Here is a 24,667-nt window from a genome sequence, read left to right as displayed (position 1 = left end):
CGCTTTTATCTAAACTCTTATTTAATAATAATACAAAAAAACCTAGGTTATTGATTGTTAAAAAGATAAATGCTTGCTAAGAGCACCATTGTTCCACATTGAGATCCCTTTCTTAATTGCTATTCAAAATACAATCAACTCCCTATGTTGATTTCTTGAGGCATTTAAGCAGCCCATGAGTGATTTTCCAAAACAGACGTTTCACTTATGTCAAACTCAAAATAATTGCAAATGGCTATCCATGATGGCCTGCTTTTTAGAGAAAATATGCAGAACAGAAAAAAAATAAATAAGGTGAAATGAAAAACTAAACAAAAGGAGGAAAGCCCCGAGCATGGTTGTCCAACTGCATTTCCAGATAAGCTAAAAAATGTAAATAAAGCAGAAACGGCACTGACAAAAACAGGTAAAACTTTAGTGTGAATGTGCCTGAAATTGGCATAAAAAAATTGCTATTATTCACCACCCCAAATAAAAAAACCTCATATGGGGCTCGTATTTTAAATGCCCTGCTTCATAGGCTGTTTTGACATTTTTTGCTTTCGGAAGGAGTCATGGCAGCTTTTCTACTCTGTCAGCTCGGAAGAGAGAATTACTGCTCCAACTCGCATATATCAGGAGGAACAAAAAAACCAAAGGTGCAGTGAGAATAAAGGGCCATTTCTCAAGGACAGTAAAACCATCAGACACATTGGCAAAAACCCAAACACACCATCCTACTCATATTTCCTATAGAAAGGGCTACATGAGCAGAAGCACATGACTGGTCCGTTTCATCATGCTGGTGCATAAACATGCACTTGAAATGAAAATGTGTGATGGAGACCTTCGGTTAAGCAAGAACGGTTGTAAACGTATGGATGATTCTTGGTAATTGCAGTGTTTTCTGAGACATTGTGGGCCTATGGGATTTGAGAAATCACTTCTGCTGAGAGCAGCACCCAGTCGCCTGGCTCCTAAAAGCAATAACTGGACCTTTTCAACCATTCTGTGGAATGATGTATTCTCACGGTGACTTCAAATCATCCTGTCATGCTAGGCATAAGGAAAGGGTTTAATAGGACATCTCATATTTCTCCTAACTCCAAAGGCCCTGAACGTTTTTTTCTTCCTTTCATACCATACTGATATAGAAAACCCATGCCAATTACAAAAGACTATATAGCTTGTAATTTTCTGATAAAATCTCTGTGCTGTAATGTCAGATAGTTTTTCATTGGATTAAAGTGGAGTTTTAAGGCTTTTAGTTATTTTGTTTCTGTTGAGGCTATGCAGTTGTTTACTTGACAAAATTAACTTTTAGAAGATATACACTTTCAAGAACATGGACTGTGTTAGGGGATGTGACACACCTTTGATCAACTTGTATTTTCCAGCTCTTTCAGCATGACCGTCTGGTCCCAGACCTGTCCTAAAAAAAAACTAAGAAGCAATCTCACATTCAGTTCAATCTTTTATATACAGACCAAAAAGACTGAAGAGAAAAACCTACTCCACAACAGACTCTGACACTCCTGTAATATTAATCACAAACAAGAAACGTGATCACACTAAACCTGTGATTGACATCCACTGACTCTCACAGTGATTTCTTGTGTGATTTTGGGCTGTGCTGATGTTTCAGGTGATGCTGTTGGACATTTAATCTCCAAGCTCTCCTCCATCAGAGTTCCTCGGACAGACACACTACCTTGTGTGTGTCCTAGATGTCAGATGATTGATCTTTCATGTCTGTAGACATATTGTTTACCTCATCTCATCTACATTCCTCAACAGCCATTGAGCTATAAGCACAATAAGAGCATGCATTTCTATGGGTTTTCTATGCTACTTTCACTGTTTGTCCTACATTCACTGCTTGTTAGTCTAACTTTTACGTGACAAATAAAATATTGAATCTTGAATCTTGCTGCAAACATGAACCATTCATAAGGTGTCACAGTGATGATGTCACTACATTAGCATATGACCACAACCATATCAACATATGATTTAAATATTAATGCATTATTAGTATTCAAACGACCTGGTAGGGGCACTGATACCTATAATTTGGGGCCACTATCTTATATTTCCATATATTTGAAATGTAATTTATTCCTGTGATGCAAAGCTGAATTTTCAACAGCCATTACTCTAGTCTTTTGTGTCTCGTGATGCTAAACAATAATAAAATGTAACCTGTTTATTTTTCTATGAGTGTCTTCTCATTTTCAAAAAAACAAAATCACTGTAATCTCTAAAATATTAAGACATATAATATATTCTGAATCTGGATCAGCATGTATTATGGACAGAAGGAACCTAGTAGATATCTTATTCATAAATGAGTGTAAGAGCTAATCGTCGACAGACAAGATTCAAATTAATGTGCATTTTAACACCATATGCATGAGGATCACTGCCATTTATCTTAGCACAAACAAACTCATATTTTCAAGGATGCAGAAAGCATACATTAATAATCTGTTTGTTAGATTCCATATATTTTGGACTCTGACTAAATCACAGAGGCCATTCATCTCAGAAATCACCAAATCTATTGACGTCTCACACATACTCTGTTTCTCCACAAAATCTTTCTGGCATCAGACTCGAACCCACAACCTTAGAGTTAGGAGGCAAACTCTCTAACCATTAGGTCACGACTTTCCCACAGCTGTCCTTATGAGACTGTAGCCTATAACAAATCTGTGCAGAAACTTAAATGAAGGCCTGACTTCCTGCAGTAAGTTCCAGCCTTGAGGGTAAACATAAATCTCCTGAGTCCTGTCTTTATCATTATCTCTGTGTGGCTCTGAGTCTCCTTAATTCTTAAATGTGAGCAGAGCCTAGATGCATTTGAATGAGGAGAAGACAGGATCACAAATCACTGCATTACTGCTGGCAGGAAACAATAAGACGAAAAAAAGGATATCAGCAAAGAGCTCACTAAAGCAAAGCACCACATGCACATAAAGACATATTAGCACTAGCACCTTTTTATCCCAAGCAAATAAGAGAACACTTTCTTGTAGCTTGATTTTGACACATGTTCCTGATTTCCTCCACAAATTTCCTTTTCAATCATTTTCTGAAAGCTACAGTCTGTTTAATATAGTGCCTTCATGTGATTAGCATATGCTCGTATTGGATCACAATCTTAGAGCAAGAGAACACAAATCCTAAGACTTTCAAAATAAAAATGGTTTAGATATTATAGCTGGAATGACATCAAATACTCACCTTTAATAACTGCCTTGGTTCAAGGAGAAACTGAACAATAAAACTTGAAGGCAGACAGTCGATGAGCCCTCAGATATGCATTTTCATCTCCCCTCCCTGTACTGTGATTTCACTTTAAATGCCTATTTAGCCATATTTTGGATTCTTAATGTGGCTAAAGAAATCTTTTCAGGCTTTTTTTCTTTTTTTTGCCACAAACACACACAAAAAACATATCCACATTTGGTCTCACATGACAAGTTTCCCATTGGACGATGCTTATCTCGATGTCAGACATTCATGATGGGCAGGTGAGATGCATCATGCAATGCAAACAGTCAAGGCTGCTATCCCTGAACTTCTGACTTTAAATTTAGTGCTCATGTTGGTCACGCCTGTATGTGCAAAACGCTAAACTGCTTTCCTGCCAAACATAATATCAGTACAGTATGCATCCACTTTTCCTGATTATAATACTCATGCAATGCAGAAAGTCAAACTGTTGAGAGCTCCAAGTGTTTCTATCCTGTGAGAGCTGCTTATTTTGAGCAATGGCCAACTGGAATCTTGCAAGATAACTAATTCCTCTCCTTATCTAACTAATAGTGCAATGTTGACTTTTGGTTGAAGTAGCTTTATCACAACGATCTGGACTGACCATTCCAGTCGGAGATTTAACTCTTTACTATTATCAGGGAATCCACTTGACAGAGCTTTACCAGCTTTATTTTAGAGCATCTTGTCTTGGTCACAACAAAAATAGCACTTATCTTGCAGAGACAAGCTGTGACCTTGCCTAAACAATGAAATCTGCACAAGACAAAACAGTCTGATCTTGGCAGCCAAACAGTAACTAGACAATAAGAAACAATAACGGACTGAGTTATTCTGTGCTATTCAAAAGGTTACATCTATCAGTTTTACATTGAACAGTTCATCATTTCATAAAACCTTTTGAGCAAAATTGAAAACTCTATATGGGTGAATCTCGTAAAAACATGTTCAGGTCAATCCAACATTTAATTCTTCCGGATGTTTTACAATTCAGTGGTGATGCTCTTCATTATAATACAGAAACATAAGCATTTAAAGGTACTAAAAGAAATACCAAAATAAAACATGTATAAATACTTACTTACAATTTATATAATACATCTGTAATATATGTTACAATATTTAATAATATAACGGCTAAAAACGTCTCTTCCTTTTAATTTAGCAATGAAATATGACCTGGGCTTGTTCTTGACAGGTTTAGTCATATTCACCCCAAACACTGTAGTGGACTTATTTTCATAGTACAATATATTATTATTATCAGACTCGCCATCTGAACTTATAAAAAATCTGAAGTCAGCGATTTCGTCAGGCGATATTTTAGTAGGCACTGGGAACATATTAAGTTACCTTGGTGCCTCATTCGAAAGCCCAATTAAATATTTCTGTTCCAGTACAAGTCAAGATGAATTATGCAGACAAAACCTATAAACACCTTTTGGTTCAAAGTCACAAGCCATTTTCCAGTCAATGGTGTGTTTATAGTTAGCAATGTTTTCTGCTAATTGAATCTTAGAGCGAGCTAAACGACACACGGGTGTTAGGTGGTGTGTGAGCGAATATGATGACTGAGCCAGGAGGATGTTCCCAGCGGGTGCGGCGTTCGGCTTCACAATCCAGACGGACCCCCTGAGTTGAATATTTATGCTCCAGCTCACAATTCCTGAGACTAGCAAGAGTCCCTACATTTACACGTTGAAATCAAACATGACAGCAAACAGTTTTCCTAAGCACTGTGTGATACCAGAAATACTTTAATTGGTAACCTGCCATGTGATCTGTGAAAACAAGCCACCTTAAGCATCTCAAGAGGGGCCTGTTTGTTTTGTCTTGCCATACTACAGGGTGCAAGGCCCGGTGTATTCCCTGGCAATGTATTACAGTCGTCTTTACACAGCTGGGATTGTCTATGGCAAGTCGCCAAGCACTCAAAATAAGAGTTTATTGTACCAGGTGAATGTCAACTATTAATCACATTAGCATTAATTATGCAGTAAAACTCTTTGGTAAACAGTTCAGCACTTGAACACTGAATAAATGACAAGCAACTGCTTGTTAACTCACCCTCCTCCATCCTAGAATGAGATCTGAGGGTGTTGTCTGCCTCTTCCTCCTCCTCTCTGAAGTTAAACAGACTGTGCGACTGTTTGTTTGAAGGTGGGCTGGTTGGACTAAATTTAACTGGAGAGAACAACTGCCACTGATGTTTCCTTTCAAGCTCAGTGTTGTGTTTTCCTAAAATCTGCACATGTTCTGCTTCAGGTTTTTGTCGCTCAAGGTGTTTTATGTGTTCAGCAGGATGTTGTTTGTGGTCTACAGAAGGTTCTTTGTGGTCCACTGAATGTCTTTTGTGTTCCTCTTCAAGTTTTCCATGTTCTGTTAAAGTTTCGGTAGGGATGGTCACACTTTGCTTAAATGGACTTTGAATACTTAGGATATGCTGATACTGAATACCATCAATGCTAGTGGTAGAATTCAAAACAGCTAGTTTTTCCTTACTAGAACCTCTTGTGATTGTTTCTTCTTCTATGGAGCTGTCCGTTTCCACAGTGTGGGGGTGTATGTGATGTGAATGGATTTGACTCTCTGATACACCATCCCAAATGGTCTGCAATGAAGTTGTGGTTTCCCAAAGCGGAGATGTGGTTTGCTCAACAGTCACCGGAGAGCCAGTAACCGTTTCACTGTTTGTGTTGTCATCCTGTGAGGTATATGTATCCCCATCAGTAGTTTCTAAAGGAAATTCAAGCTGTTCATCATCTATTTGGGCCTCTTGATTGGAGTTGTCTTTATAAAGACTAAAGCTCTGTATCTCTGTGGTATCTCTGTCTGTTGAGAATCCCACTCTGTTTGTAGTTTCTACAGGACGGATGAATCGTTCACGATCTGTTTCATATTTCAGAGGGCTGAACAGCTCATTTTTTGCTTTGTCGTTGTGAATGCCGACTCTCATCCTGTCAGTACTTTCCTTATGGAAAGGAAGCTGCGGCCTGTCTGTTGTGGACTTATGAATACCAAACATCTCCCTCAGCTCTTGCTTGGCTCCCCTGTGCATGCCCTGGCGGGGGGTGAAATTATCTGAACGAGATACAGGGATGATGGATGACTCCGTGGGAGCATCAAAATCATGCAGAGATAGAGCTAAGGAATCAGTGGGTGGATAATCATAGTCTTCGTCATCCTCTTCCTTCTCATCTACGTTTCTCATACGTAGCTTAAAAGGAAGATTGCTATCACGGTGTAAAGGAAAGTGTTTGTTAAAATGACCTCTAGAGTCTTGATGGTTAACAATTTGTCGCATAGGGTCTCGGTTGCGTCTCTCTGATGTGCTTTCCACAGCTGTCATGGTCAGCATGGGTTCTGAAGTGCGATTTGGGTCACAGTTTGGAATCGGATAGCACATTAGGTTCCCTCCTTCATTTGGGCAGTGGCATACTTGGCAAGGGTCAATTTGGAATGAGTGTCCAGCATCGTACTTTTGCTCCTCGTGAACGCATCCAATTCGCTCGCACTGTATGCACCCATCTGACGGTTCAGACAATTCTATACAGTTGACTGGAAGCTCAGGGCATGGAATAAAATGGCAGCTGATCCGTCCACCTCCTTGTGGGCAGGAGCATTCAGTACTCCCAAAGTCCACATAGTACGACTCGCCTTCTGGAACCTTGCCGGTTCTAAAGCCAGCACTGATGCAGTCGTAATACTGGTAACCCTCGCACATGCAGCCCGTTTGCATGCAGGTAGCGCAACACGCTCCGGTGTCCAAAACCTCTTCGATGCAGTTATGCAATTCAGGGCAATTTACACCAGTGCAATCCCTTTGACAAAGGCAGCCAGTTACACTCAGCAAAAACACCAAGTTCAAGAGGCCACGGGCCATTTTGACTTGGTGCCTGGTGTGTCAATAGCCGATAAATGTCTCCAGTACACTCCAACCTCTCCAGATCCCAAACAGTCTGTTCTCCTCTTGTGAACTGCAAGCAGTCAGTGAAACCTTGAATGAAGAGAGAGAGGGATGGAAGTTAGAGAGCACTCTGAAAATTTCCTGTGGAGTTCTTCCAGCCAGCCCAAAGTAAGTATGTAAAAGCCAACATCTGGCTTCACAGTTGAGCTCACCCTTCTAAGACCATCCCACATTTTAAAATCACAGGGTAGTCCAAGCCTGATCTCATGAGCAAGTTTCCCCTTAATCATGAAGCACCAGCATTCAAGCTCATTTCCATTATGCGACCGCCACACGAACAGTGCATTCAGCGGCATTCAATTTGTAATATTCCATTTGATGGGACCTTAAAAGCTGTACCACACCATTCGACTTCTCTATTAATTTTGATTGCTTTTTCTGATTTGTTTGACATTTATGGGACAACTGTGATTTGCCTCTGTGCAGGTCTATGATGAAGGAAGTCATAATGAACTCTCATTTGCAAATAGCAAAGCCAACTGAAAGGACTCAATTTGAAGCATTCAGTGCAGACACAAAGCCATTTTTGTAGTTGATGGAGTGTTTTGTGGGTTAAACTTAGAGGGGATTTTAAATAATTTAGCTAAGCTGTGTTTTTCTGTAGTTGCGATGACTACAGCAGACTACAGCAGTACAAGACTTGTTTCTAGTACTGTAAAAGCCATTTGTATTGAATTGCTTTCCATTCAGCAGCTGAGAAACATATTCTATTTACTTTGGAAAACCATTGGAGTCCCGAGCCCCTGAACATGTAGATTTCACGGCAAATGACAGGAACTTCTTTAATTGTTTCCAAAAAACACCATTAACCTTAATATCTTAAAGTCTGGGCAAAACATTTGTCTCTTTTACATGCCAACATGCCATTTGCAAGGTCTAGTCTTGATTTATAAAAACTGGTCTGGCTAATTCTAGAACATGACAAGTTAAAGGGAGAGTTCATCACAAAAAAACAAACACAAAAAATGATTCTGTCCTTATTTATTCAAGCTTAGGTTGTTTTACTATTTGACTTCTTTGTTCTGCAGGACACAAAAAGTGAAATTTGAATGTTAATGTTAATGAGTGGTAACTAACTCAAATCGCAAATTCATCATAAGGCTACAGTAAGTGGTCTGAATGATTTGTTCATTAATCTAGTTCTCAACTCAAGCCATTACAATGTTATGGTTATTGAACAATTACATAAATCAGGCTCTATTTCTAACAAAGTTACCAAAGTTAATATTTATGGTGAATCTTTAGTTTTTAATTTTATTTATTTATTTTATTGTACATAACAAAGACAGTCTGGTTTGGAACAAGGGTTAGTAAAAGATCTATCTATCTATCTATCATATATATATATATATATATATATATATATATATATGTGTGTGTGTGTGTGTGTGTGTGTGTGTGTGTGTGTGTGTGTGTGTGTGTGTGTGTGTGTGTGTGTGTGTGTGTGTGTGTGTGTGTGTGTGTGTGTATGTATGTATATGTATGTATGTATGTATGTATATATATATATATATATATATATATATATATATATATATATATATATGTGTGTGTGTGTGTGTGTGTGTGTGTGTGTGTGTCCACAACATAAATAAATACCAAACTATTATTTTTCATTAAATTATTAAATCTACGTGTACTCCAAGCATATAAAATGATATCAAACTATATCAAAATTATGCTACCTCTTTATAAAAATTACTATAGTAACCAAAATTTTCGCCAAAACTCGGTAAAAAGTGGTTACTAGCCAACACTGTCATGTTGTTTTTAAAACTATTCGCGAAATAATACTTTATTGCTGTTTTAAAGTAGTAGCATAACTAAATAACGGTTATTTGCTGGTAAGCGCATATGAAAGACACCTCAAGCGCGCGCTCAAGTAGGCTACCAAACGCAGCACCAGTTCTATAAAAACAAATACAAAAGCACTAAAAACTATGTGCAACGTAGTCGGTCGTCCTACTTTATAAATCTGCCATTGAAGCATTAAACTTGTTTTTGGTTGCAGAGTATAAGATTCTTATGATACACGTGAGGAGCGCTCTTTTGCTGACTTTACAAAATGAAAAGCGTTAAAAAACTTTTTTTTTTTTACCTCGTTGGAGTCATGTTATTCCGTGCGTCCATAGGTTACAAGCAGATTACAAGGTGCAGACACCTAACCTGCCTTTCAAGCCTACACAGTGAAGCTTAGAGAGCGTTAAGAAAGGGGAGGGACAAAGTCGGAGACCTCCATACGTACGGTGCATACTTTCTGAAGCAGCCCATTCATTCAACCTTGACTTAAGAACATAAGAACCTTAACCATTAGACCATCAACGATTAATCATTTGAGACCATTAAACACAATAACATAATATTTACTGAAAACATGAAAATGCATCAGAAGCCTACCCATGTATTTAGACATTAATTAAATTATTTCATTAAAATACATATTAAACAGATGTAGTTGTGCATAAAAAGTGTACTTGGATGGACTCGCAAACTGCAATCAATCAATCAATCATGCTGCTGATGATGTAAACAAATACATTCATTACATTTTTTATAAATCAATTTAAATATCCCTTGTGTCATTTTATTCTTTTAAATATTAGTTACAAGCTTTTATTTTATTCTATGTCCAAGTAAATAGTACGGACAGCCACCTTAGCATTACTCTTTAATACTGTAAATATAGGCTGTGTCTCTTGTTAATCTTAGATAAAAGACATTCAACCACAAACAAACCAAACTCACTACATATAGGAGTTGGTTTTTGTTTGTCTTGTTAAATTATTGCTTTTCCGCTTCAAAGCCAAGCCTGTTTTGGGGCATTTAGAAATCGACATCTTGACGAGTTTGTCTTCTGTCTACAAAGTTTCAACGGAACTTGGATGTACCTCTTGGGATCAGAAGGGTCATACTCGTTCAGACAAATTCCCACCCAAGTTTGTCTGTCTTCCACCTGATCATTTGATTAATTTATATTTATAATACATATAAAAGCACACGTTGCCATGCATCATTCCCTAACCATGCCTGCCCTACTTCTCTGTGCAGTGTGTTTGATCAGTGTTGAGCTGCACAGCTTTTAATGAGCATTCAGTTTCAGCAACAAAGCGATCTGAAGTCATTCATTATCAATCAGAAGTGGGATTTCCAAGAAGATGCAATAAGCAGTGATGCAATGTTAAAACAACCAATGTAAGAGAAGATATTCAGAACCTGATTTTGTTAGATGAAACAACACAACCTGGCAACCTCCAATGATTTTATTCTATAACAGTTTATACTCCCATTAGTCGTCACCTCATCGGGTCACTCAGCTGGCTTTAGAAGTAGTACCGTGTTATACTCATATGAGACCTGTCCAAAACAATCTGATTGCATGACATCATCACAGGAATAATGTGAAATTATTCACATTGATTAAAAATTCCTCAGAACTTTATGATCTAATATGCGTATCTCTAGAGTCTCGACAAAGTCCTCTTAGAAATCCAGTAACATTCAATTTTAATTCCCAGCTTTACCATTAAATTCAGGCAGGAAGATGAAACTGTTCCAAGCAAATATAGCGCACATATGACTTCATATTTCCAATCTCAAGTGTTTACAGGTCGTGCACAATACCATATATCCAGAAACCATTTCAATCAGTTCATCTAACACAAAGCAAATATTATTTTTCTATATGGAAAAGTCTGGTATTAAAATATTTACCTGCATGTATTTAAACACTATGGATTTAAATGCGAAGAAAAAATAATTTAACCTGTGATTCCCAACACAGGATATACGTCAAATCATTTAGTTTTCAATTTTTGGTTAAACTAACATAAAATATTAGGAACTTAAATGAATTAAAATAACTAATCATAAATATCATGTTTTTTTTCCCCAGCTCCTTTTTAAAGAATAAACAAATCAATGGGGTTTATTCATGGAACATTGTTCTGAAAACCATTCTTACATAAGTTGTTACAATTTATTGTTTTGCTTTTTGCACTAAGGGCAAAAGGTTTGAAGGTGTACTTGAGCTTTACTGATGGGGCTGAGGGGTACATAACATTTTTTTAAACCATTATTTCCACTGTTCGAAGCCAAGCAAATCATTTTCCTCAACAGTATACTCAAACAGCCATGTCTTTTATCTGCAGGCTATCATAAATTCATCTCTTGGTAGGAATTTTAGTGGTGGAATTTTTGTCTTTGAATTGGTCTAAATGATGTTGCTCAGGCACTGACCTGATCAGGATTCTGACCCTGGGCTCCAATGAGGCCCCTCTAATGACCAGGCTTTAGGAGAGCAGTGCAGGCTGTCTGATGCAAAGACAGATGAGATTTACTCTGATCCTTGTAATTGATACTTCTCTTTCCAGGTCTACGCTCCTCCAGCAGATGAATGAGACAGGGAAATTAGCAGACTTTCAAATGCATTTAGATGCTCTGTTTTGATATGCTCAACTGGAGCAAAAAAAGGTCCACCGTTAAATGCGCATTAACGCAGGATTAATTCTTGAAGCAAATGTGCTGAAATGCAAAGCTGTAATCAACATCCAGTGCCAGTTAATTCAGGACATTCAGTGCAAAGACATTTACCAAGTTTGTTTTGTTGTCGAATAACACTGAACTCAGAATTGGTTTAGAAAATGGTTCAAAGAAGGGCACATGGCACTTTCATTAAAAGTTGGTCTAGAGTCATACTGTCTCCTTGACTTTTAGGTTGATTTAAAAAAAATAAAATACATTTCAGCACCACAAACTGCTCAAAATATGACGGGTCATTCCCATGTGTATTATGCGCATGAAAGCCAATTGTTCAGCATGGAGGACAGCATCTGGGACTGCTATTAGCTTCTACTGCTGAGCCTGGATTAATCCATTTATGCAATATTTTACAGATCATACAGATCACCTCTGGAAGAGAAGACAATAAATTAAAATAGTGTTCCCAAACCGTTATTTCTCAGCATTTGAGGACTACAAACAAAAGGTTTCTATTTTGCATTTTTCTACAGTATTAAAAATGTTTTCACTGCAAATTATACAATAAGCATAACATGAGTGAAAGCTTAAACTGGAAATAATCTTACAGAGTGCATTTGCAAGGTTTCCCTTTTGCTTTATCGTACAGCTAAAAAAAAAAATCTTAATTTTATAAGATCTTATAAACTTTATAAGGGAGACAACCAATGGATAAAGGTGACCCTGATGAATTCTTTGTAATCCCTGCACTCAGTGCAGAGAAATGTATATTGTACACTTATGATAAATGTTTAAAACATGGATCTCTTATTGACTACTTTATCTCTTCAATGAAAACCTGCAGGAAAAACAGGGTATCACCCGAAGGTCCCATAATACAGGGGGACCACCCAGTGGAGTGATGAACATGTTGGTGTGGCCTAGCAATAAGCAGGTTATCTTTGTGATGCAGTGGTGTTAAAGGGCTTGTAAATTGTGGGAAAAACCGAGAAAGCCCAGAGAGAAATGAAAAGGGAGAGAGAAAGGAAGTGGGTGTAGCAGGAGGTTCTGGAATCTCAATCAGCACCACCCTCCATCTGTATAGACTACTGTGTTTTGGAGTGCTTCTCTTAGCATTGTGACAGGTAACCGTGATCCTGACAAAAACAGCTGAATGTACTGCAACAGCAGGGAGGATAGGGTATAAATACCATAAAAACATATCCTGTGTTTGATGCGAACACATTGACAGGAACCGCTCAGATAACCATAACATTTTTTCCATTCTGTTAATGCACGTGCTTTGCCGATTATAACTGTGGAAGATATTCCGCAAGCTCTGGTGACATCCTGTGAAACCACACATTAGCAAGCATGGAAAGTTTGGAAAATTGTCCCATTTCATGGGATATTTAAACACTAATTCAACAGCACTGCAATCCAGGTGTATCGTTTCCATTTAACTTAAGGAAAATATCAAAATCTCTACATGAAGCTTCCATACAATAACTGTAAGATTGATTATATCAAATAATTACTAATCAGAAATGTTTGAGGCTAAACTTAAAAAAAAAAATTATAATAATAAACTTAACATTTACTATATACAATATATTTTGAAGCATTTACATTTGTTAATGTTAGTTGATTGAAAATAAAATTGTTTTTTGCTTATTCAGGTTAGTTTACAGTGCATTAACTAATGTTAACTGATAGAACTTTTGAGTTTTAAAATATATGTGAATGTAAAATGTAACATTCTTTAACCAAAACTTGTTATTCCTTCCATTTGATAAAAAGAAAAGTTTTCTAATTTTGAACATCGAATAATTCGTAACACAATACCACAGAATTGAATAGCTTCATACATAAGCAGCACATGTATAATAAGCAGTAAATTATTAACCTACTTCTGAGGATGTTTGAAGCCAGTTTTTTGTTCCAGCTACAGTAGGCATCTGTCAACACAGTGGTGGGGGAGACCTGGGTGGGCAGCACAGCTTGACAAAACATGATGAAAGAGGGAGAAAGAGACCTAAAAGAAAGGAGGAAAATGCAAAACACTCATTTGTCATGCCTACACTGGATTGCAGAGTTGAGTGTACATTATGTTCATGAGGTTGAGTGGACTTCATTGACCTCTGATCTGCTCACACTATTTGCCAGTTATGATGATTTGAACAAATGAGCTAATAAGTTTTGGATGTCTTTTTCAGAAACACAGAAAGCACAGGGCAGAAATCAGTAAAGATCTGACTGTTTGAGATCTATATAGATGGCCATGCAATGAGATGGGGATCATTCAAGCTTTTAGGGTCAGTATGAAATCTTACAGTTTTATTGAGGTGTATTGAATTGATCAAAAACTCAACACTGGAACTTCGTTAAACTATGTGTTCTGCTCTGCTTTGTTAATGGCATTACAAGCTGAGGGTCAGAATCTCAGGAAGGATGCTTCAAAAAGCTTCTGATATTTACTCTGTATCAGCAATGACTACACTTGAGTGCACAAAATGTGTTTCAGGGTCTTGACGTCTTCATAGGAACGTTCCTGCTAACATTGACCTTGATTGACAGGAATGTGCTCGAAATATAAAACGTAAACATTGTTGCCTCTAGCCAGTTTGAGGCGAAATTCTTCAACAAGCAAGAGTTTCTTATTTTGTCTGACAAAGAAACAACTTTACGTTCGTTTTTTAACATCAACGCATATGTGGTGTTGTTTTTTTCTTAAACTCATTCACTGAAGACAAACGAGGTTGAATAATTAAGTGACAAAAAGCAGCTACGCTGATCTAAGGTATCGATACGGTCAGATTCTATTTTGTAAATCTTGATGTTCATGGCAGTTGGGCCAAGATGACAGCTCATTCATTTCTTCCTGATGAAGTCGGTCACCTTATCACTGCAGTCTGCTAGCTTTTGTGACATGAGCAGCTATCAAACGTTCTTTCGTTATGTCACAATGACAGGCAGAGGTGGTTTAAGACTCATAATTAAAATAAGTGGAGATTTGAACACTAGCAAGCCATAGAAGGATCATCAAGCTGAAGGCCAGAGGCAAATGTCACATCTTGCGTTCATGTTTTGACTAATGCCTGTGGAGAGATTCCACTTGTGCTTGTGAGGAATGGTTCGTTGAGTAGGAATGTTGTGGCCCCTACTTAATCAACTCCTGATTTCATGAAATATTCATGTTCTACCTGTGGGCTCTCAGCATGTGAATAGTTTTGTTTTGGATATGTGCATGTCGAAATGCGGTGTGAGATGCAGACAGCATGTATAAATCATATAAGACTTGACATTTCTTTTGCTCCAGAACAGGGAGGAAATGATGTTGGATGACATTTTGGAATGTATGTTGTCCATGAATCTATATGGTGTCAGTAGTGCGTGTTTTCTGAATTTTTTTTTTGCATTTAGGCACTGCTGGTTACTGCTAGGTTCAAATCAGAGCAAGTTTTCATCGGATGACTACTTTGGGTTATAAGAGTGTGTCCAATGTTAAAGATCGCTTCATCTGGGAAGCATTTGCTGTGTACAAACATCCAATAGACGTCTTTAAGATGTCAGTTTTACATACATTTTACATACAAATAGACATCTTCATGAAGTGTGTGTGCTATCAAGGAGTAATATTGCATGTTAGGTATGTTACCATTGTTGAGATTTACAGTATAGTCAAAAAACTGTAATGTTGGTTTATTAGCTATTGTTAAACCTGAACTATTTGTCCAGTGATTGATTAGCATCACATGAAAGAAATTTAAGTAAAGTTATGTCCTGAAACTCTAGATGGTACAGACTGGTGGGTCCTTAACACAAATTGATGATATTCACAGCATTAAATTACTTGGCACAAGCTGATTGGTTTATGTTGCATACACAGCCAATGAGTTTGCCGCTTTACGTTTAAATGGCTGGTTAGCATTCACTAGAGCGTTTCACAGCATGTTCTCAGAGTTTGTCTGAAACCCTCCACCTTCCCCAGTTCCACCTGTATACAGGGCCAGATTAACCTCTCATCATGACATAGGCACATATAATACATTTTTGGGCCACACTTCCCTATTGAAATAAATATAATATCATCCCAGCAAACAAAAATAACAAACATATCTCATAATCAGTGGAAACCGTTACAGTGTTCTCTATCACAGTAGACATGAAGTCGTTCGGATTGTGCTCAGTCATTGAAGATCAAATGTTACCAATGTTACCACCTCGCCAAGGAGAAATGTCATGTAGTTTTTCAGCTGCAAAACTATTTATTGATGAAGTAACAGGTCAGCACTGACAAGAAGTTTCTGTGTGTGTGTGAGTGTGTGCCTGTACTGTACAGTATGTGTGCGTTTGTGATAGAGTGGATGAAGGAAAGCATGCATTCTGAAAATAAAAAAGGTGGAAAACATGCAAACAGTTTATCATTTTTATCCTTGTTTGTTATATTTATTTGCTCAGTGTCTTTTGGGGTTTTGGTTCTTTTGCTGTTGTAGGTAGCCTGTAAAAATGTTATATAGCAGCAATAATCTACAGCAACAGCAATAACCAACAGCAGCAGCAATTCAGCAGCGTAGCAGATCTATTTCGCCAAGACCAAATACATTGACATTGTCATATCAATTACCATGCTAAAATCTTCGGAGAGCTGTCATGATAGAACTGATAGAAACCAGAAACCTACAGTTCTCCCAAAAAGAAACTTCTGGTATGCGTGAGGTGTCAAAGAGGAACATAATGACATTGTTGTCAGTTAGTTGGTGACAGTCGGTGATCCTACTGACTTTCTAATGCAGATCTTTGATCTTGCTGACTCCACTGTGATTTCTTGGAAAGAAAATTGTCATTGTAGCTTGCAACAATGTCACTTGTCCCTATTGTTATAAAAGATATAAAAAAAATGCAGATTCATTGTCAGGATAGCCTGTCATCGCTACCCACTGTAACTGCTTGAGTTTGAACTTCAGATTAATTTAAAATACAAAGATTGTGCCTTTGTCAGAGTGTGATGTGACAGAACTTCACAGCCAGTGATCAACATGCACTTTAACTGATTTAAAATTATAATAAAATAAAAATATAAAAACATATCTTAAATATAAATACATACTATATACTGTAATACAAATGGTAATAAAATGTATAATAAATTTAAAGATCAAAACATTTGTATAGAAAAAAAATGACTTCCAAGGAGGCTTCTGGCTATGGTTTGTATAGTAGAATTATGAAACCTTATGAACGTGCAGTCATAAAGCAGCTATATGATCACCTCTTCTCACTCATCTCTCTTTGACAAAAGCTGCTTTCATCTCTTACATGCATTATCTGCTGTGACACTTCATCTTTAGGCCGCTCACTCTGCACCGAGGTAATTCTCTTTCCAGCTGCTCCATGCAATCTCATGCATGGATTCTTTCAGTCTAAACTGTGAGTGAAAAGATCCCTGTGCCAAAAGTTCCTTCCATTTCTCAAGCTGCTGCGAAAGGTTTAGTTTAGAAGGTATGGTTCAGAAAGACCTTTAAATGTCATGCTTATTTATTTCCATTAAAAGTTCAAGGTTTCTCCTCTAAAGCTGTGCTGTTTCGGCCGTATTGCACCAACTACATAATCATTCTGATCGAAGGAAGCGCCTGCTAAATAACAAAGAACATAACAGAAGAACTTTCCAAATAGTTTCAAAATGTCAGTAAAAGTCAAACCCAGAGGTCAGTGTCTTCTCCCGCACGAGATATTATCTATTACTGGCATCATAACAGGCATAAACATAAACTCTCTCATATTTAATAATACAGTCAACGTAAATGGTGTGACGTAAATGGGGCAACACACTGAAACTAATAATTAAAAAGGTATTTGTGGTCAAAATTACAAAGGAAGGCATAAAAGGCCTCAGGAAAATATTAGGATCAGTATTCATCTAAAGTCACAGAAGGGAAGATATGTTTGCTAGAAGAACAAGCAGATCTCTGGCCATATGGGCAGCAAAGGAAGCAAACATAGCCTGAGGCTGTTGCTCTGCCTGTCTCTTTCATTCTATCCCTCCTAATGTTGACACTCCACCGGAACTGAACGGAGGTTTTGTGCTAGGACGGTTTTTGCATCATTTTAGATGGCAAACCATTAAGGTTTCTTGTTTATTTAAATATTTGGTGCTTCAGAGAAAAGAATGGAAATTAAATCAAGAAGTTGGATGAGCTTCACAAAGCTTGTAGACATTAATCGTTTCATTGTGTGGCAAAACAGGGTAGGTAATCAAAAGTTTACCAAATCTGTTGACAGTAACTCCAGTACTTTAAGGTTTATTTGTGGTTATACTTTGCAATGATGTCAACCAGTGGGTCTGTTTAATAATTGCAGATGTGGGAATTGGTTTTAAGAGTTTTTTATTTCTAACTTTATTTGACTTTGGTATGTCATTCGTACACACTATACCTTTCAAAAATGTATTTGATAAAATATAAAGTAAAGCAATATGTTGTAAAAAAAAAAAAAACTGTTGTTTTCTATTTTGAGTTGTCTTTTTTAACATATTTAAAAAAAAATTAAATGTCATTTATGCTGCAATGGCAAAAGCGGAATTTTCAATAGTTGTTACTCCAGTCTTCAGTGTCACATGATCATTTAGATATCATTCTAATAAGCTGATGTACTCAAGAAATATTTTACAGTGAAAACTGAAAGTCGTGACATTTGCCAAGTATGGTAACCCATACTCTGAATTGGTGCTCTGTATTTAACACATTCAAGTGCATACACACAGTAGTGAGTAAGGAACACACAAACACACACACACACCCCCGGGGCAGTGGGCAGCTATTTGCTCGAGCACCTGGAAAGCAACTGGGGGTTCAGTGCCTTGCTTAAGAGAACTTCAGCCATGGGTATTTAGTGTGGAGGAGAGCACTGTTCATTCACTCCCCACATCCCCCACCTACAACTCCTGCCAGCTCTGAGACTCGAACCTGCGACCTTCGGGTTACAAGTCCGACTCTCTAAACATCAGGCTACAGTTGCCTCCTAAAAACATTATTATCAATGTAAAAATAATTGTAGTTCTTAATATTGTTGTGGAAATTGTGATACTTTAAATAGAAATTTCAAAAGAGTAGCATTTATTTGAAATATTTTTGTAACATTATAAATGTGTTTACATTTAATTAATGCAAAATTGCTGAATAAAAGTATTAATTTATCTTCCTTCTTTCTTTCTTTCTTTCTTTCTTTTTTTAAAATAAAATCTTACTGACCCCAAACAGTGGTGTATTTGTCAAATACTTTAGTTAATTCAAACAGACATTTTGGGTTGCTTAACCGATGGCAAGAAATTTATCAAACCATCTGGGAATTTTTGCTCCCACATCTGAAATATCTTTGCCCCAAGCCTTGGTTAATTTTTGATCTTAATACTGTTATCGGGCCGGCCACTAAGAGTCTAATGGTCGACTCCATTATTGTGATACTGATGTTTTGTCTTTGGGCCAAAGAGTGCAAAATCTCCACATAAAATGTACCATTTGACATGAGCAGACAAACTAGAGTTTAAATATAGAATATAACACAAGTAGGATCTGCTTGAGGAACTATAATTCTGAATGTGAAATTCAAGCACCCACATCAGACAGTTTTTGCTGTAAATTTCACAGGATGTTTTATACAGAGGTTGGATTTGCCCCCTAAAATGACTCACTTGCTCTGAAACACTTTGCTCTGAGTCCAGGGCAAAAGGTCAGTCATCATTAGACTATCATGTCTGTGGAAAACCCTTTATTATACATGATCTCATTTCAACCTCATCCACAAGATGGATTTTACATTTAGACACATTAAAATCACTGTAAACAACCCATGACCTGGAATAGTCTTTTACTCAAAGGCACTGAAGGGCAATTTGATTTGATCTCATTAAAACCCCCAGAAATATCCAGCATCTGTGTGAGGCAATCAAACTGTTGTGGAGATTTTCTGTGTTTGACTATTAACATGAATGAAAGTCTTGATGAAAAATGTCGGACTCCCATCTGGATACTGAAGGTGTTTGGTTTTCTCTCGTCTTCATTTGATGGGAGGACTATCTGTTTGCTGTGCCTGCTTTTGCTTTTGCTAGATATTATGCGAGTGGGAGCTGTTCGTGCCTGGAGGGATTATCTTCCTCTGTATTTTCAGCTAATAAAAACGGCTTTACATGCTCTCACAACAGTGTGCACACAAAACAAGTTATAATTTAATGGTTGCAGGTAAACATATTTTTCATTTTGATTACACTACAACAATGCAATGTATTGCTTTCATACCAGTAGACTTTATGAAAAAGTAAATGTAAATTTGAAGCGTGATATTTTTCTTGTTATCATTTCCGGTGTAGGCCTATATACAGTACTTTAACAGCCTGAACAAGGTCATCAATCAGAGAGACAAAGAAAAACATCTTTGTATTTATATTTGCACATTTTTACACAAGAAAGCACACAAACATGGATTTTCTTTCTTGCATATTCAAACAAATTAATTAGATGACATGCTGTTTAATTAGTCATGTTAATTGCATTTATAAAAATGAAGATGTTTCAAAGGAATTATATTTTTTTGGCAGTTGACTAAAGCATTGAATAGATATTAGGCTACAATGTGGCTTTAGCATTCAATATATTATTTTCAAATTAATGAACTTATTACAGTGTGCAGCAATCTATTTAGCAGTTCTAAATATAACATCTAACTGAAAAAATATATATATGTTAGACTTTCTTCTGTGGAATATAAAATACACACACACACACACACGCAAACATATATACATACACACATACATATACATATATACATATATTTACACATTTACACACACACTGAGCAAAAATATAAACAACACTTGTTTTTGCCCCCATTTTTCATGAACTGAACTCAAGGATCTAAGACTTTTTCTATGTACAGTACATAAAAGGCTTATTTCCCTCAAATATTGTTCACAAATCTGTCTAAATCTGTGCTAGTGAGCACTTCTCCTTTACCGAGATAATCCATCCACCTCACAGAAGCTGCATATCAAGAAGCTGATTAGACAGCATGATTATTGCACACAATAAGTCAACTCTAAAATGTGCAGTTTTATCACACAGTACAATGCCACAGATGTCACAAGTTTTGAGTAAGCATGCAGTTGGCACAACCATCACCTCATGTCGCAGCATGATAATGCACGGCCCCATGTTGCAAGGATCTGTACACAATTCCTGGAAGCTGAAAACATCCCAGTTCTGGCATGGCCAGCATAGTCACCGGACATGTCACCCATTGAGCATGTTCGGGATGCTCTGGATTGGCGTATACGACAGCGTGTTCCAGTTCCTGCCAATATCCAGCAACTTTGCACAGCCATTGAAGAAGAGTGGACCAACAGTCCACAGGCCACAATCAACAGCTTGATCGACTTTATGCAAAGGAGATGTGTTTCACTGCGTGAAGCAAATGGTGGCTACGCCAGATACTGACTGGTTTTATTGTGGCCAGCCTAAGACACACCTGTGCAGTAATCACGCTGTCAAGGAGTAGTGCTCACTAACACAGATTTAGACAGATTTTTGAACAATTTAAGAGAAATAGGCCCTTTATAAAAAGTCTTAGATCTTTGAGTTCAGCTCATGAAAAATGGGGGAAAAAACAAAAGTGTTGCGTTCATAATTTTGTTTAGTATATTTACATTTAAAGGAATAGTTCACAAAAAAAAGTGGATTACTTGTAGATTGATTGATGTGATGTTTTATCAGCTAAGAACAGTTAATGAAAATATATATATATATATATTTTTAATTAATTTGTCTAAATTTACACACAAAATTGAGAGCCGTTGTTCATAAACACAGAGGATATTAAACACTATTAGAATGCACACCAGCCCTGTTCACTCCATTTATGATTCCTGACATACCTTCAATTCAATGAGTGGCAGGTTTTGAGTTCTGTCTTGTCTTGTAAGGACATTCCTCCACAGACTGGAAGAGCTGCAGAAAGACAAGATGACTCCGACGATCCCATGGTGAATACCCGATTCTTACCAATGCAGATCTTGCCGTGATCAACATGTATTTGGCATGCTTCTATCTCCTGCCATTTTTGAGGGAAACGATATACATGAGTGTTCATATTCAGTGTTCATTCCATAATGAACTGCACATTATCAGTAACCAAATAAACATGTGCTGCAGAGTTATGAATTATGGTATGCTAGTGACAATGCAGCTGTCACATTAACACCAAAACTGAAATGCAAGTCGGTACAGCAATTAGGCCTTGTGACCACTGAAAAACAACAATGAAAAACTGTGATATCCTGAAATCTGGGGCTTGCTGTTATTAAGCGGTCAGAACATTTTAGTAAAACAAGACATTGAAGGGATTACAAAGTATTCACCTTCATATTTTCTGTTGCAAAATATTTTTAAAAACAAAGCCCCTAAAGGGACTTCTTGGGGGAACATTACTTTTGCAAGACTTTTACAATTTTACAAAAGATTTCTATTTCAAATAAATAGTGTTCTTTTGAACTTTCTATTCATCAAGGCATCCACAAAAATATTACCACAAAATACACCTACCGCACAGAGCTTGCGATGTGGCTTTTTTGTTGTCTAGATGTTATTTGGTGGCAGCTAACTGATGGAAATCTAATGAATTGGGTAACTGACCTCTGCTTCTTTCATCCAGCCCCAATCAACCCCATCTCACAACTTAATATCTTTCATCTGGCCACACACATATTCTCCCATTGTCTCACCTTTTCATTAACTTTTCATTAAAATTCTTTGCTGTGCAGAACAGTTGCACTGAAAATGACTAAAACATTGATGAAAGATAGACAGGGTCAATATAATAAAAAAAAAGAAAAAAAGAAAATGGGCCAGAGAACAAGAAGTAAAACAAACTCTTGATTTTCACATAGATTTCATGCTGTATACCTTCAAGGCATGAGATCTCTGCTCTCTGTGGGAAAACAGGGGCTTTGTGTTTGTGTGCCTTGGCTGCTCAGACGTGTGATTGATTATTATTTGGGTTTTATCCAGAGGTACTGTAAGGGCCGTTCACGGGCTCTGATGGGTCTTTAATGATGAAAGCTGTGTCTGAAGGTCTGAGTCTGTTAGCCTACAGCGCCGTAGTCTCTGTTGCTTTTTCCATCGCAGTCATACCTTCATTTTGAAAGTATCGTATTTTCAGCTACATAAAGGGACAATGGAAGCCTTCTCCACCCATTGGGGCAGACTGCAACAAAAACAATGTATATTATGTCAGACTGAATTATGCCAAACTGTCTGAATGTCTTTGCTACGAATGGTACCCTTCGTCAATTTATATGGTGGAGCATGTTTGTCTGGCAAAAAAGAAAGGCAGTTCTCTCAAATTGAGCCAATCATCACAATAGGAGATCCCAGAACATTTGGATATTTCTCAGTGGAATGCTGCTGAGAGATCACGCTCTAATATCCCACAGCCAACGCCTTTTCTGCAGCTGCAGAGCAGAACATAATCATTTGAGCTCCAGACGCACAACAACACGCTGAAATACACAGTTATAAGTTGTGAGGCAATGCTACCATAGAACTCCTTTGGGATGCAGTGAATGGACCCCATGTGGGAAAGAAGAAACATTAAGAGAAGAAACAGTAGGTTATTGTGAATGTAAAAGGCTGTTTCCTAGTATGAGTTGAGATAATAGCTAGGATGCTGCACTATGATTAGACAGCTGAACAACCCTTTTCTGATGCAAGCAAAAATTGGCTGCAAAGTTAAATAGCAATTGCAACAACTGCTGTCATAACATGGACTGCAGTCCAGGAAAAAGAGAGCCTAGTTGTTGTTTTCCTCAAGCGAGTTCCTCATACAAACATAACTCTCTAAAAACCTAGGGAGCTGTCTCATAGTCTTCATACTGTACACAGCATAACTGAAATGGAACCTCATGAGAATAGTAAAGAAATTAATGATCCTGGTTAGTAAAGATTCCATTCATGATTATGTACCTTTAAGAAATAAATATTTGAAATATTATATATATATATATATATATATATATATATATATATATATATATATATATATATATATATATATATATATATATAATAAAATACAATTTGTATATACACACAAACAGTACTTTTAAGTCTCCGTTATTGTAAACTGTTTGAATTAGACCACAATGTTTTTAATGTTTGATTCACTAAAAAGAATAGACTCCTAAAAGCAATTCATTCAGAAAACAGACTACTCTGATTTTGCCTTTTATTTTTGATCCAGTAAAAAGAGCTGACTCATTAGAACCATTCACTGTGTAATTGGACTACACTTGTTTTGCTTGTAACTTTTGATTCACTTAAAAATTAGAGTCATTCATTTTGCAATTGGTCTACAGTACACTTGTTGCACCTGTTTCTTTAAGATTCACTAAAAAAAGGCAGCTCATAACAGTCTTTTTTTTTTCCTTTTTTGTTTTGTTTGGGAATTGGACTACACTGGCTGACCTTAATGTTTCTGATTTGCTTGTTTCACAAAAAGAACTGACTCAAAAGAGTCAGTCACTCAAGAATTGGCCCATAATAATCACACTGTCAGTTTAGTATTGGATTAGATGTGTTACAGTGCCATTGATATTATGAGTATTTTACACTATCCTGTGTGCATCGGCAGAAGAATTTTTATTTTTTTATTTATTAATTTTTTTTGGTCAACAAGTAAAATTGTATTTGAGTCATTTTGCACAGGAAAGCATATATATATATATATACTCTTATTGACCAAAAAGGTGTAGGCTGAAGCTAAAGCTTATTATGCCTAACCTTAACTCCACACAAGCTACACTAATTGACATTAATTTAAAATAACAATATAGGATATTCTAAATGTGTATTTAGAAAAAAAAATGAATTATTATTATTATTATTATCATCATCACTATTACTACTAACATTATCATCACTATTCAGTCTATCTTTT

The 24,667-nt window shown here is 36.9% G+C and overlaps 1 protein-coding gene across 1 annotated transcript in view; it reads right to left on the bottom strand.

The window, feature by feature from the left end:
- Nucleotides 1-9,424, bottom strand: part of LOC113095913 (fibulin-2-like) — a 47,925-nt gene extending 38,501 nt beyond the window's left edge. Inside the window, exons 1-2 of the mRNA XM_026261245.1 lie at nt 9,324-9,424; nt 5,326-7,255 (exon numbers count right to left, since the gene is read on the bottom strand). Coding sequence (XP_026117030.1) covers nt 5,326-7,141 — 1,816 coding nt within the window. The 5' untranslated portion in view covers nt 7,142-7,255; nt 9,324-9,424. The remainder of the gene's footprint in view (nt 1-5,325; nt 7,256-9,323) is intronic.
- Nucleotides 9,425-24,667: the final 15,243 nt, after the last annotated feature.

This window comes from Carassius auratus, unplaced genomic scaffold (genome assembly GCF_003368295.1).
Source record: "Carassius auratus strain Wakin unplaced genomic scaffold, ASM336829v1 scaf_tig00215808, whole genome shotgun sequence".
In the NCBI taxonomy this organism is placed as follows: domain Eukaryota; kingdom Metazoa; phylum Chordata; class Actinopteri; order Cypriniformes; family Cyprinidae; genus Carassius; species Carassius auratus.
The sequence above is the reverse complement of the archived record's forward strand: the minus strand, read 5'-3'. Positions and strand labels throughout refer to the sequence as shown.